This window comes from Scyliorhinus canicula, chromosome 18 (genome assembly GCF_902713615.1).
Source record: "Scyliorhinus canicula chromosome 18, sScyCan1.1, whole genome shotgun sequence".
In the NCBI taxonomy this organism is placed as follows: Eukaryota; Metazoa; Chordata; class Chondrichthyes; order Carcharhiniformes; family Scyliorhinidae; genus Scyliorhinus; species Scyliorhinus canicula.
Genome location: NC_052163.1, coordinates 22,165,199 through 22,179,821, shown reverse-complemented (window position 1 = coordinate 22,179,821; position 14,623 = coordinate 22,165,199). Strand labels below are relative to the sequence as shown.

General features: G+C 44.1%; 1 protein-coding gene across 4 annotated transcripts in view; it reads right to left on the bottom strand.

Moving 5' to 3' along the window:
• Nucleotides 1-14,623, bottom strand: part of LOC119953088 (transmembrane channel-like protein 6) — a 119,777-nt gene that overhangs the window by 28,523 nt on the left and 76,631 nt on the right. For 3 of the 4 annotated variants that reach the window (XM_038776921.1, XM_038776919.1, XM_038776920.1), the window contains exons 4-7: nt 13,645-13,790; nt 11,974-12,084; nt 8,543-8,698; nt 5,603-5,705 (exon numbers count right to left, since the gene is read on the bottom strand). In XM_038776921.1, the coding sequence (XP_038632849.1) occupies nt 5,603-5,705; nt 8,543-8,698; nt 11,974-12,084; nt 13,645-13,790 (516 nt within the window). The remainder of the gene's footprint in view (nt 1-5,602; nt 5,706-8,542; nt 8,699-11,973; nt 12,085-13,644; nt 13,791-14,623) is intronic. The other variant, XM_038776922.1, reaches the window with a different exon arrangement.

Here is a 14,623-nt window from a genome sequence, read left to right as displayed (position 1 = left end):
GCTGCAAATGACTCTCAAATCAGGAACACACTTTGCTCTCTCTTCTTCGATCTTTCAGGTTTCACTTAGAATTTTAGTTTTTAAGAGTGTGTGCGGGCGATTTAAGCGCGTGGCCCCTTTAAATTTCATTCCGCAACAACTGCGGCCAACGCAGATAGGTCTGGATTGCTGCACAGCCTTGCGTTTTACAGGGAACGCTACTGAGAATCAATCCTATCACCCATCATCAGATGAGACTGAGCATCTGTATACCCGATAATACTGTCTTTCAGTAGCAGCACATTAAACCCCCAAAGGTCGTGCTCACTATCAAAATTTCTTTCAATATATATTCATAGTACATTTGTTTTTATAAGGCCATGTTTGTGGATGAAGCTTCGAGAACCCATTAAGTGGATAAAAATAAATCTTAAAGACAAAAAGGTAATATCTCATACTGATGTATAAATTCACTTTGCACCTTTCTGCTCTTCCAACAGGAGGAGCATTTTATTATGGGGTTGAAAAATGAATAGTTCAGGATATATCCCCCCTCCACCATTTCCTTTTGTAGATGAAATCTAGTCAACTGGTATGGTGATAGAGCACATTTTAAATAAGCAACAATCTCATTTCACCTCTTGTGCTTTTCAGCAGAATTGTCAGGAACCCTTTCTGTGGTTGATCGTATCTGAGCCAAATTGTTCTTGCCCTCACTCTGCCCAGCTAATTCAGTACAAATAAAATCAAAGCCAGGGCCTTCTGGGTGTGTTCAGCTTCAGTGCCTTTCTCATGAGGCCACAGGAGGGAACCAACCATGATATCTGACGTAACATGCATCAAAATTCCCATTCCTTTCACATGTCTAGCCTTGCAATGGCTTCCAGCTTTCAGTAATGTGCCCAGGAAAGAAACAGCAAATCTTTTCTGGTAAATTTTATTGAACCGACTTGCTGTTTGAGACGGGTAATCTCAGTTTCAGGCCACCACCGCAGGAGTTCCTCAGGGTAATGTCCTGGGCCCAACCATCTTCAGCTACTTCATCAATGAACTTCCTTCCATCATAAGGTCAGAAGTGGGGATGTTTGCCGATGATTGCACAATGGTCAGCACCGTTCGTGACTCCTCAGATAATGAAGCAGTCCATGTCTAGGTGCCGCAAGATCTGCACAATATCATCCAGTCTTGGGCTGAAAAGTGGCAAGTAACATTTGGCCACACAAGTGTCAGGCAATGACCATCTCACAGAAGACATAATCTAACCATCGTTCCTCACATTCAAAAGCATTACCATTGCATTGATTCATTGCTGAATCCCTCACCATCAACATCCTGGGGGGTTACCATTGACCAGAAACTGAACTGGACCAGCCATATAAATACTGTTTGCTGGGAGAGCAGGTCAGAAGCTAGGAATCCTGTGGCAAGTAACTCACCTTTCCTGACTCCCCAAAGTTTGTCCACCATCCACAAGGCACAGATCAGAAGTGTGATGGGATATTCTTCCCTTGCCTGGATGAGTGCAATTTTAGTAACACTCGAGTAACACCATCCAGGACAAAGCCACGTGCTTCACCGGCACCCCTTCCACAAAGTTTAATTCCCTCCACCACTGACACAGAAGCATCAGTGGAAACCATCTGCAGGACGTACTGCAGCAACTCACCAACACACATTCCAAATGCCTGACCACCACCACCTCGAAGGACAAGGTCAGCAGGCACATGAAAACGCCAGCATCTGGAAGTTCCACTCCAAGCCATTCACCATCCTGATTTGGAAATATATCACCGTTCCTCCACTGTCACTCGCTCAAACTCCTGGCACTCCCTCTCCAACAGCACTGTGGGTGTGCCTGCACCATGTGGATTGCAGCGGTTCGAGAAGACAGCTCACCACCACCTTCTCAAGGGCAATTAGTGATGGGCAACAGATGCTGGACTAGCCAGCAATGCCCATATCCCATGAATTAATTTTGTAAAAACATGACCCGTCAGTCACCTTGGCAGAATTTAGATAATTTTCTTTTTCCTCTATAAGTATTTGGGGGTGGAAAATGTGACATTTTATTTCAAACATTTTTTGAAAATACAGAAATCAGAGGTCTGTAAAATGTTCATGAAGTAGTTTCCTCAACGACTTGCGAATAGTACACTATTTGTTAGCCAGTCTTGATAATCAGGAATGGTCTCACATCCATTATAGATAGAGAAATACAGCACAGAACAGGCCCTTCGGCCCACAATGTTGTGCCGAACTTTTGTCCTAGGTTAATCATAGAATTTTGGACACTAAGGGCAATTTTTCATGGCCAATCCACCTAACCTGCACATCTTTGGACTGTGGGAGGAAACCGGAGCACCCGGAGGAAACCCACGTACACACGGGGAGGATGTGCAGACTCCACACAGACAGTGACCCAAGTCGAAATCGAACTTGGGACCCTGGAGCTGTGAAGCAATTGTGCTATCCACAATGCTACCGTGCTGCCCTTAAGTTGGATGATGCCTTGCCTTGTGCCTTCAGTAGGAGTTGCCTGGCATATGCCATCCCCTCTGATTTTGAGCACAGCAGCTCAGAACAATACAAGTATTAGGCACAAATGGCCCAGCTTTGAAGCAAAATTAAAAAAAAAAGATTTCACCAAGCTTTAGATGATTGAAATGCAGGAAAGTTGTCAGAAATTGTGTTAAAGTCATGCAAAGCAACTGGTAGAAGAATATAACTTGTTCTTTATTTTGTATTGTTGTGTCAAGGTTGATTGAACTAAGTGAGATTGATACTGTGGTGCTGCAATTGCTGTAAAATAAAGCAGTGCAATGATTCATATCTGGCTCCATTTTAGCAAATGCTTGCTTGCTCTGGGTTTGAAAAGAAACTTCGAAAATAGGACAGGAGAGGGCCATTCGGCCCTTCAAACCTGCTCTGCCATTCATTAGTGGGTAGCACTGTTACTTCACAGTGCTACCCAAATGCCCCCAAACTGGTGCCCTTGCATGAAGCCACCTCCATACGCGCCCATGCCGACCCCTAGCCAACCACCCACTTCCTGATCATGGCCATATTCGCCACCCAGTAATAGTTACTAAAATTTGGTAGCACCAGCCCACCCTCTCCCCGACTCCGCTCAAGCATTACTTTCCTTACCCGTGGGATCTTGCCCACCCAAACAGAGCAAAAGATCACTTTGTTGACCCATTTAAAAAAGGACCGCGGAATGAAGATGGGGAGACATGGAAACACGAACAGGAATCTCGGGAGGACCGTCATCTTCACCGTCTGCACCCTCCCAGCTAATGACAACGGGAGTGCGTCCTATCTACGAAAATGGTCCTTCATTTGGTCTACTAGCCGGGCCAGATTTTATGTAGCCGGTCAGATTCCCGCGCCACTTGAATGCCGAGGTACCTAAAGCTTCCCCCTACTAATCTAAATGGCAGCTCCCCCAATCGCCTCTCCTGTCTCCTCATCTGGATCGCAAACATCTCACTTTTCCTCATGTTTAGCTTATATCCTGAAAACCGGCCAAATTCCCCTAGAATCCTCATGGTTTCTTCCATCCCGTCCAATGGGTCCGTCCCGGACCAGCCCCTTGAGGCTCTCAAGAGCAATTGCGCGAACAACAGTGGGGAAAGGGGGTATCCCTGTCTCGCCCCCGGTGCAGTCTAAAATAGTCCGGTGTTGTCCTATTCACCCGAACACTTGCCACAGAAGCCTCATGCAGAAAGCTGACCCAGTCAATAAAGCCCTGCCAAAATCTGAACCGTCCCAGTACCTACCACAGATAATCCCATTCTACCCGATCAAAAGCCTTTTCTGCATCCATTGCGATCACTACCTCCACCTTCCTACCTTCCGGGGGCATCATGATCACATTTAACAACCTTCTTACATTGGCCACCAACTGCCTACCCTTAACAAACCCCACCTGGTCTTCCCCAATAATGTCCGGAACACAATCCTCAATCCTGGAGGACAGAATTTTGGCCAGCAGTTTGGCATCCACATTCAACAGGGATATCGGCCTGTAGGACCCACACAGCTCCGGGTTCTTGTTCTGCTTCAGAATCAGCGAAATCGTGGCCTGTGACATCGTCTTTCCCTTGCCTCATTAAACATCCTCATTAACACCAGCCCCAATATCCCAGGGAACGTTTTATAAAACTCCACTGGGTACCCGTCCGGCCCTGGGGCTTTACCCACCTGCATGTCCTTCAGACCCTCCACCATCTTTTCCAACCCAATCGGGGCCCCCCACCCTTCTACCAGCTCCCATTGCACCTTTGGGAAATTCAGCCCCCCAAGAAGTGCCTCATCCCCTCCGGCCCTGTAGGGGGTTCCGACCTGTACAGCCTACTGTAGAAATCCCTAAACACCTTATTCACCCCTGCTGAATCGCCAACCAGGTTCCCATCTCTGTCATTTTCTTTCCCTATCTCCCTGGCTGCCTCCCTCTTTCTAAGCTGCTGTGCAAGCATTCTGCTGGCCTTGTATCTTTTACTTTTAACAGGTAATGCAGTTTCACAATGCACCTTTATTTAAACTCTTAAGTATTGAATAGGTTTAGTAAACTAACAAAGAAGAAGTGAATAACCCAAGTGATATAATAAAATTATAAATGTACAGGGGGACTTTCCGACCTATCTTCTAGAGAAGACAAAATAATAAAAAGGTTAAAAACAACTTCTGAGTATATATTTTCTTTTCTCTTAATTTTGTAAGCACCTATATTAATTCAAGTGTTTTCTTCCAAATTCTGAATCTAAACAAAATTTCAAATTGATTCCAGCACCCAGCAGATTTTCATTTCATATATTACTGGGTTCTTCCTGCAACTCTCTTTAAAAAAAAAACCCAGAATCAACACGCAGCACTGTTCAAGTCTTAACTATTCCTCTCTAAGTTTGTACCCAATCACTGTGGCAACACTACAACAAAGGAAGGTTGGCACAGGAATCTGAATTATACACTTTTTGAAAAATATATTTAAAAAACACCCACATTAAAAAAAACGTGCACTAAAATTTAAAGAAACAGTAACCAAAATAAAACTAGACAAAAGTTTTGTCAGGTTTAAAAATTTTTTTTTTTTTTTTTTTTTTTAAAAAGAGTACCCAATTATTTTTTCCAATTAAGGGACAATTTAGCGTGGCCAATCCACCTACTCCGCACATTTTTGGGTTGTGGGGGCGAGACCCACGCAGACACGGGGAGAATGTGCAAACTCCACACGGACAGTGACCCAGAGCTGGGATCGAGCCTGGGACCTCAGCGCCCTGAGGCAGCTGTGCTAACCACTAGGCCACCGTGCTGCCCTAAAGTTTTGTCAGGTTGACTGGAACGGTACAAATGAAAGAAATGGCAGGAAAAGTATATCAGTTTAGTACTGCACATCAAACTATCCATCTTACAGGGCTACACAGTGGTGCAGTGGCTTGCAATGATGCCTCATCGCGCCAAGGACCCACGTTCGATCCCGGCTCTCTGCCCGTGTAGAGTTTCCACATTCTCCCTGTGTCTGCGTGGGTCTCACCCCAAGATGTTCGGGGTAGGTGGATTGGCCAGCCACGCTAAATTGCCCCTTAATCGGAAAAAAATAAAATAAAAATTGTTTCCATCTTACCTGAATTCCCGTTTCACAGAGAGGTTCAGTGGCATCGTTCTCAACAGCTTAATGCAGTCACTCCCCGTCAATTGCTGCAACTCAGACAACAGTTTCTTCTTTTCTGGAATACAGAATCAAACATGACTTAGCCATTTCTTGGACTTTTTGCAGCGACACAGTAATTGACATATACAAATCAAGACTAGGAAAATCCTCAATTCTAAGGAATGAAAGTGTCTTCCTACTTTTAAAGGATATTTTGTAATTTTTCTCAAACATCACTGCTGGATATTAGTTGATAAATTCTCGATGTTAAGACTCTGGTGGAGGGATAGGCTCGCAATAATTCACACCGGGCCCCTGACTTCCTGCATACGACAACATTTGGGGGCAAAACGCATTTTTGCAGGAACTCTGGCAGATTGATGACGACTGAGATTTGAAGTGGAAAAAACATTTCACCAAATCCAAGTGAAGGAGAGTCTTATTTTTAAAGATGTCTCTTCCTGCGAGTATCAGATGGACACTCAGCAAGCTCTTATTCAGACCTGCACAAAACCTTTGCACATTTATGGGAAGGGCTGGTAAAAATTAAGTTGGGTTGTATAGGAGGCTTCATTTTTGCAAGATTGCTACATTTCTCTCCTTACAGATACTGCCAGACCTGCTGAGATTTTCCAGCATTTTCTCCTTTGGTTTCAGATTCCAGCATCCACAGTAATTTGCTTTTATCTATTATTTTATTGCTACAATTCAATGTTCAGTTCCAGAGTGACGCAAGGCAGCCAATGAGAGTTTGGGAAGTTTGGATGAGCTGAATTCAGATGGTTTTGATTTTCTAATGAACACAATTTTAAACAGACAGCTTGGCACAACTGTTAATGATTTTGATGAAGTTTTTTTGGTCTCAAAAGGTGCAAGATTGATGATAGCTGCAAATCTTATGAATGATTTCCCAACCAAGTGAACCTTACTAGAAAATCATCCCGGGACATTGCTTCATCAATTATCAAAGCTGCCGAGATCAACATTAGGAAATTTATTTGGGCAGAAAGAAAATGAAACGACAAAATCCCTGACAAAGCATTTAAAACAAAATAGGAGAAATGCAAGGATGAGGCACAATATTTTTGGCACTCAGGAATTTGCCGCAGTCAGAATTTTTAGTTATGAATATTGCTGTGCTAAGTGGAACCTAAAGGATTTCTTTATTCAAACTACAATGTTGCTCCTTCACATTTTGCATGAATAAAGAGGCCACCTGGACAGCAAGAGCATGAGGCCGGGAGCCCAACAATCATAGTGTTGGTTTGTTCTTTTATAGTGAACAGACATACCCTTTGTCCACAGGGTCACTGTTCAAAGGCCAGAGGAAGCAAAGGCAATTACTCTCAGTACCTACATTGTTTCTGATCATTTTTATTTTTCCATCAATCCCCTCTTTTACACAGACTTTGAGCCAAGTCTGTCCCCCTGCCTAAAGAACAAAATAAATAACACACCTGGCAGATTGTCGATGCTCTCATGTACATGACTGTTAAGCAGCAGCAAATCAGGACAACTTGTCTTCCTTCTGATTTTCCCTCCCTTTCTTTGGAGTCACATCCAGTCTCTTGTCGGGGATACAGCCAGCTTTGAAATGTCTCACCGGAGACACAAACCTGCACCACCCATCTCTACTTCGGTAGAAATTAAAATAGCGTGGCCCAGAACTTCCGATCTCCAAATGATCCCACCCCAGCTCCACTCTGGGACCCCTGGGAATTGCACATGAAGTTTAGACCGAATGGTCAATTCTCCGGAACCCTCCGAAAAGTCACCTTGGAGAGTTCAGTGACAGTCTCCGAAAAGTCACCTTGGAGAGTTCCAACTTACTTACCTGGATAGCTACCCAGGAAACGTTGGACAGAAAATAAAAACAGTTCTAACTCCTGGGCACACTCCTGACCAGACTACACATCCCGTCCTCCAACTCCCCCCTCCCCCGACCCTTCGACTTACAACCCCGGCCAAATTCGACTAAACTTCACCACCCTGCCACCTACCACCCACCTCGTTGGTAGCCTGCTAGCTACCACTCTACCCACGTAACCTCACTCACACTCATTAACACACGGCAAAGATATTTAAGTGTCCCAGAGCTTTTCCGTGTGTTCGTGATTGAAGACTTGCCAGAATATGGCAACTGGCATCACAAAAGTAGGGGCATGGCTTGGCGTGATGATCAGAAAATAGGGATGCTCTGCATTTCAGGAGTGGCCTAATTTGGAAGTCTAGACCAGGAATACAAAGCTCCAGTACTGTGGCAAACAAAAACAGGAGCGGAGTGGCAATCCAATGGTGATTGCCACTCATTGGATCAGCCCAATGTGCCCCAAATTTGATCCAATCCCCGAACACAAGATACAGTGTGCTCCTGCCAAAATATTAATTATTCTCAGAGAGAGCCACAAGTGGGAAGATAAGCATGGGCAATTATATCAGAAATATTTTGTAATTCTCAAACACAAAATATCCCATTGAGGAAAAAAGGCTTCACGAGAAGTGACTAACTAGAGATGTTCAGTACAGTGCATTTCAGTTGAAAGAAAAGATGCACAATATTGTGAAGCTTAGTGGCCGGCCTGAAGCTTGGAAATTTTAGAAGCCAGCAAATTATGATTTTAAAAAATACACAAGAGAAACAGATGGGAGTCAAAACTAATGAGAAATAATAAAAGGAGATTCTACAGGTAAATATAGACAGGGGAACTGATAATAAGAAAAGAGTCGATATTTTTGAGGATATGTTTAAATCCATCTTCATGGTAGAAGACACTAAAAAGTATCCCAAGAATAGTAGAAAATTAGGGGGGAAAACAAGGCACAATTTACTTAACAAAATTAGTATAGTGCATCACTCAAGCCATGATTTCTTCGATCATCTCCATATAACTGCACTCTTACACTCATACTTGCCTACTTCTTCTTCACAAGTCTCATCCAATGCAGCTACATCCCGGATGCTGGGTCTCATTGATCGAGTCATGTTGCTCAGGGCAGGTCGAGCCCTTTTTCGCCGAAACCTTAATGTGCGATTGCAGTAGTCAGAAATAACTGCACCTCTGGAACGACCTGCAGTAATATGAAATCCAGTTGTTAACATTGTCCTCGTGCTTTCAATAGCTTTGAAAAACAGGAACTGCCTTGAAAATCAAACATATGTATTAATTCCCTCATAGCCTTCTGGTTCACACATTCAGGTCTTGGTCGGAGGGGTAAGAAAGGTTGTAAGAGTTTCATTTGGCTACAAATTGATTATTCACTGTCCGGGAAAGAATCTAGGTGGGTTTGTGATCAGAGTCTTCTTTTCTCTGTATACCAACCTCTAAAAGCCACTTCTTACAATGTAATTGTACCATTGTTGAACTTCCTACACCAGCTCTTACAAAAGTTCAATTTACTGAGTTAAGTGTAGAAGTATGGGTTGGGGGCACGGTAGCACGGTGGTTAGCAAAGTTGCATCACTGCTCCAGGGTCCCAGGTTTGATTCCGGCTTGTCTGTGTGGAGTCTGCACGTTCTCCTCGTGTCTGCGTGGGTTTCCTCCGGGTGCTCCGGTTTCCTCCCACAGTCCAAAGATGTGCAGGTTAGGTGGATTGGCCATGCTAATTGTCCTTATGTTAGGTGGGGTTACTGGGATGGGGTGGAGGTGTGGGCTGAAATAGTGTGTTCTTTCCAAGAGCCGGTGCAGACTCGATTGGCCGAATGGCCTCCTTCTGCACTGTAAATTCTATGATATCTATGAAGTTGGTATTGTTGGCTCTCGCCCCGAGTTGAAACCTTTGAAACCTGAATCAAAACATTGGAACTCTGGCCTCTGTTTTCTGAATTTTCTCCATTTTATACTGTCAGATGATTTACTTCAATAACTTTTTTTTTTAAAGTGCAATGAATAAGACAACTTTGCCTTTTGCTTCCTTTTTATTATTAGCAAAGTAAAATCACCGAAGTGCATTACTGACTCCAGGTTTTGTTCAGAAGAGCAAAGTGTTGGAACCAGGGGCTGGATTTTCGCAACCCCCGGTTATCAGGAATGGGTTCAGGAATCACAGAAAATTAATTTATTTCAAGGGTGGCACGGTGGCGCAGTGGTTAGCACTGCTGCCTCACGGCACCGAGGACCCAGGTTCGATCCCAGCCCCGGGTCACTGTCCGTGTGGAGTTTGAACATTCTCCCCGTGTCTGCTTGGGTCTTGCCCCCACAACCCAAAGATGTGCGGGGTAGGTGGATTGGCTGCACTAAATTGTCCCTCAATTGGACAAAAATTGAATTGGGTATTTTAAATATATGAAAAAAAGCTTTGTTTATTTCACAGCAAATTTACATTTCCATTTTAAAATGAGCCCACGTGATCCGCCCATTGCCAGGAAGAGGTTTGAGTTATGCTTGGGCTACAAGCCTTCAGGCCTGTCCTCTTACATCAGGGCCGCCACTGACAGCCCTCAGGGAAAACTGAATCGCCTGATCCCCCATTATTTTTGTTGAGATGGGGCAGGAGGTTTTGAAATAGGTTGGAAAACCTTCCTTGTTTGATAGTTCATGAACCTTGGGGGAAGTTTGTTGATAGGGTGGGAGTACTCTGACAGGCAGCTGTTAAATGTCTTGGCAACTTCAGGTGTCATTATTAGATGCAGCCTTATAAATGAAATGTTCTTTTACCACAGTGCAGCTACTTCAGTGATTGATCACAGGGCTATGTTCTGCAAAAGTAAGTCGAGATTGATCGGCGTTGTGTAAGTTGTGAGATATTGTGAGATGCATTACAGTACTTTTCAATTGGAAAAGTGTTGTTTTGTATTCAAAACTGAAGAAACTCCTTGGGAACTCTTGAGCCACAATTTGAAGTGGCAGAAACGTCCACATCACTTTAAATTTGAAAAAAAAACAATGGTCCGCAGCTTTCATTTTGGAAGAAAAAGCCACTTTTTCTTGGACTGCTTTGATTGACCGGTCATCTGGTGTAGTTTAGAAAAAAAATCCCGAGCCATCTGTTTTCCAGGTTTCAGCAGGTTTATTGCTTGGTGCTGTAACAGTTTTGTTGTGACAGTGGAGCCCATAATGAATATTTTACTGAGTTTCCAAAGCTTCCAAACCACACATCTCAGCAAAGGGGGCCCTGCACAGAGTTTGATTAACAGCTTCAAGAGGTCACATAATAAGTGTCTTTAACGTGGTTGATGAATACTTGTTTGTTTGGAAAACTGATTGACCACTTGAAGAGATTTGTTTCATTGGGTTTGGAGTTTCATTTACAGTATGAATAATCATGCTTTTGAATGACAGTTTTATGAGCTTTTTTTCTTTTTTTAGCTCCCCCCCCCCCCCGGCCCACTCACATCCAAGACTTCCTATAGCTATTACATGACTCTCGGAGTCTGCGTATAGCGAATACTGCGTGAGTGGCTATTGAGGGACTGTGGGAGGGCACTGGGGCTATGAGGGGGCAATGGGGGATTTGAGGGAGCATGGAAGGGGCGCCAAAGCAATATGAAGATCTGGGCCAATGTCTCAGCGAAGCCAGGCATGCCTTCTAATCAGCCCACCATTTTTTTGAAATTCGTTCATGGGACATTGGCATCACAGGCTGTGCCTGCATTTATTGCCCATTCCTAAGAGTCATTGCCGTGGGTCTGGAGTCACATGTAGGCCAAACTAGCTAAGAACGGCAGATTTCCTTCCCTAAAGGACATGAGTGAACCAGATGGGTTTTTACGATGATCAACAATGTTTTCATTGTCATCATTGCAGACGTTTAATTCCAGATTTTTATTGAATTCAAATTTCACCATCTGCAGTGGCAGGATTTGAACCTAGGTCTCCAGAGCAGTACCGTGGGTCTCTGGTTTACTAGTGCAACAAGAATATCACTACGCCACCACCTCCCCCACCTCAGCATCTACACTCCCAGGACGCTGCTTTGGGGGGGGGGGGGGGGGGGGGGGGGGGTCAGGAATCCTGCCCGGCCACATCTCCAGAGACGGAAATATGGGTGGGTAGGGGCAGAGGTGACATGCTTGGGTTCCTGGGCCAACTCAAGTTTGGTAAACCCAACATGAAACTCCAGCCCTGAAAGTCAATCTTAGGAAAGCATCATTGCTATAAAAGTTGAGCAAAACCAACAGGTTCTCCTAATGAAAAAAAAAAGGCAAGCCAATGTTCCAGTCATACTCTATTGACATTAGTGGCATCATGGTAGGACTGAAATTAATATTGTACCTTGCGGGTACCTTCTACCATACTTATAATAGTCTGCCCATGCTGAGATTGAGTGTAAGTGTATTTATATGAAGTGATGCAAAATACAGTTCATGCAAATAAACCAGTATAATAAGAAATATTAAAAATTACCTATAGTTCTGCTGGGCATGAAGGAGAGCACTTTCAAGGTAGCAGGATCATAGCAGTCATCATTGAGCATGTATTGTGCATGAGGGGGTGATCCGATATAACCTTGGTTTTCTGAATAAAATCAGAACACAAATCATTTGCAGCAGCCAACATAATCAGTGTTGTTTCATTTTCTTCTGTAACTTCCAACTCCACATCCTCTCCATCACATTGCATGCATCATAAATATCAGCTCCTTCCACCTCCAAAATTGCCTACTTCCACCCATGTCTGAGCCTATCTACAGCTGAAACCCTTTGTCCGATGGAACTGGTCTATTCCAACGTCCTGCAGATTCTGCTCCCACCCTTTCCAGAGTATCCAAAACACTTTGACTTGCAGCCTATTGGGCTCACCCATCACTGACTTCTATTAGCTCTCAGGCTCCAATGTATCAAATGCACAATTCTCACCCTTGCCTTGAAATCCTTTCCATGACCTGGTCTTCTCCCCACTTCCAAAACCTCCTCTAGCCCTCCATCTCGCCAATCACTCGCTGTTCCTTGGAGTCTGACAACATTTGCAACCTTCCGTTCCCTCACCCCATTTTCGACCACAATATCAGTCTCCAAGGTCCTGCTCCTTGCTGAAATCCCGATTCCTCTCTACCTATGTGGGCAGCACGGTAGTACATTGGTTAGCACAGTTGCTTCACAGCTCCAGGGTCTCAGGTTCGATTCCCGACTTGGGTCACAGCCAGTGTGGAGTCTGCACGTTGTCCCAGTGTCTGCGTGGGTTTCCACCGTGTGCTCCGGTTTCCTCCCACAGTCCATAGATGTGCAGGTTAGGTGGATTGGCCATGCTAAATTGTCCTTAGTGCCAAAAAGGTTAGGTGGGGTTACTGGGTTACGGGGATAGTGTGGACTTGGGTAGGATGCTCTTTCCACGGGCCAGTGCAGACTCGACGTGCCGAATGGCCTCCTTCTGCACTGTTAATTCTATGACCCTATGATTCTACATCCCTGCCCTCCTGTAAGACCCTCCTTAAAACCCACCTCATTGTTCAAAATGTTATCTCTCTGAATATGTACCACTTTGACTCACCAAGTAATTTTCCATGGTTACATTTGTGTGAAGTGCACAGATTACATTGCCATAATAAAGGTGCTATGTGAATGCAAGTTCTTAATGGAGCAAAATTAGACGGCATGCAAAAAAGTAAGTGTTCTTCGTAAGTGTAGTAGACTTCAACTCTGATCATAATCAAAGAGTTGCTGGAGTTCCTGCTGCCGAGGGGAGTCAATTTAATTATTGCGGGATTTTGTACACAAGAAGATCCCCTTGTTCCTTCAGCTGCCAAGGAATACTCGTCTGGATGAATTGCTAACTCAGGATGAGCTGGGGGGGGGGTTTCCGGATATTTATGGGTGGTTGTTGGAAACGGGGAAAGCGCCAGTGAAGGAGGTAAGCCGGAAATGGGGATAGAGCTTGGGTGGGGGGGAAATCATGCACCGGGTGAATTTGTAAATTGGTTGTAGTTTTTGTTGATTGTCTGATTTGTTGGCTGTGTTTGGAATAAATTATATATATATATATTTTTAACAAGATAATCATTAGGCTTGTAAATACATACAAGGGAAATTATTGCTTTATAATACACAAACAACAATCAAATGTTCTGTATCTCATTACCTATCCCTGCACAGGTCTGATCCTCCAACTCAATCATCACCGACGATTGAGATTCTACAGCACTCTGTTCAGAGAGAAGATCGGCAAAGGAATGGTGGACCAAATCTTCTTCGATGCAGAAATCAGGCGAAGCAGGTTCCTGTTCACTGGAATAAAAGCATTTTTTTCATTTGAAGAACCACCCCCTATTGGATTGTCAAGATAAGAAAATGTTTCATCATTTCTCCCTCAGAAACAACTGGTGTTCTCATGCCCAAAGCAGAAGTCAGCTGCCAGCTCATCGCCTGTGAGGAAAGGTTATGTGAGATCGGTTTGCAAAACAATCCGGAGCATCACCACTTGGACGAATCCTAGACGCATTAATCGGTTCATTATACAAGCTGAGGAGTACTTATGTGTCTCACATGGTTTTATAAAATGAGTATCGATAAAACCAGGCACTCTCATAATAGACTAATGTGCCAACATACACACTTACGGGATTTAACAGAAGCAAACATTAAGTGAGAGTTGTGGAAGTCAGTCCAAACAAGATTACTTTGTTAGCCATTTCATAAAATGGTTATGATAAACCAATTAGTCGGTTGAATTTCTTTGCAGAATTCTTTTTTAAAAGGCCACGGGGCAGCATGGTGGCACAATGGTCAGCACTGTTGCCTCACGGCACCGAGGGCCCAGGTTCGATCCCAGCTTTGGGTCACTGTCCGTGTGAAGGTTGCACATTCTGCCTGTGTTTGCATGGCTTTCGCCCCCCACAACCCCAAAAGATGTGCAGAGTAGGTGGATTGGCCACGCTAAATTGCCCCTTAATTGGAAATAATTAATTGGTACTCCAAATTTATTTTTTAGGAAGCGGCTCACCTGGACCCATTTTGCATCAGGATTATCGTGATTAAATTAGACTTCTCGCCTGAGCGGCAGATGCTAATTATTTCCACAATACAGCTGCTTATCACCAACTGTTCTGGATTCACTGCCT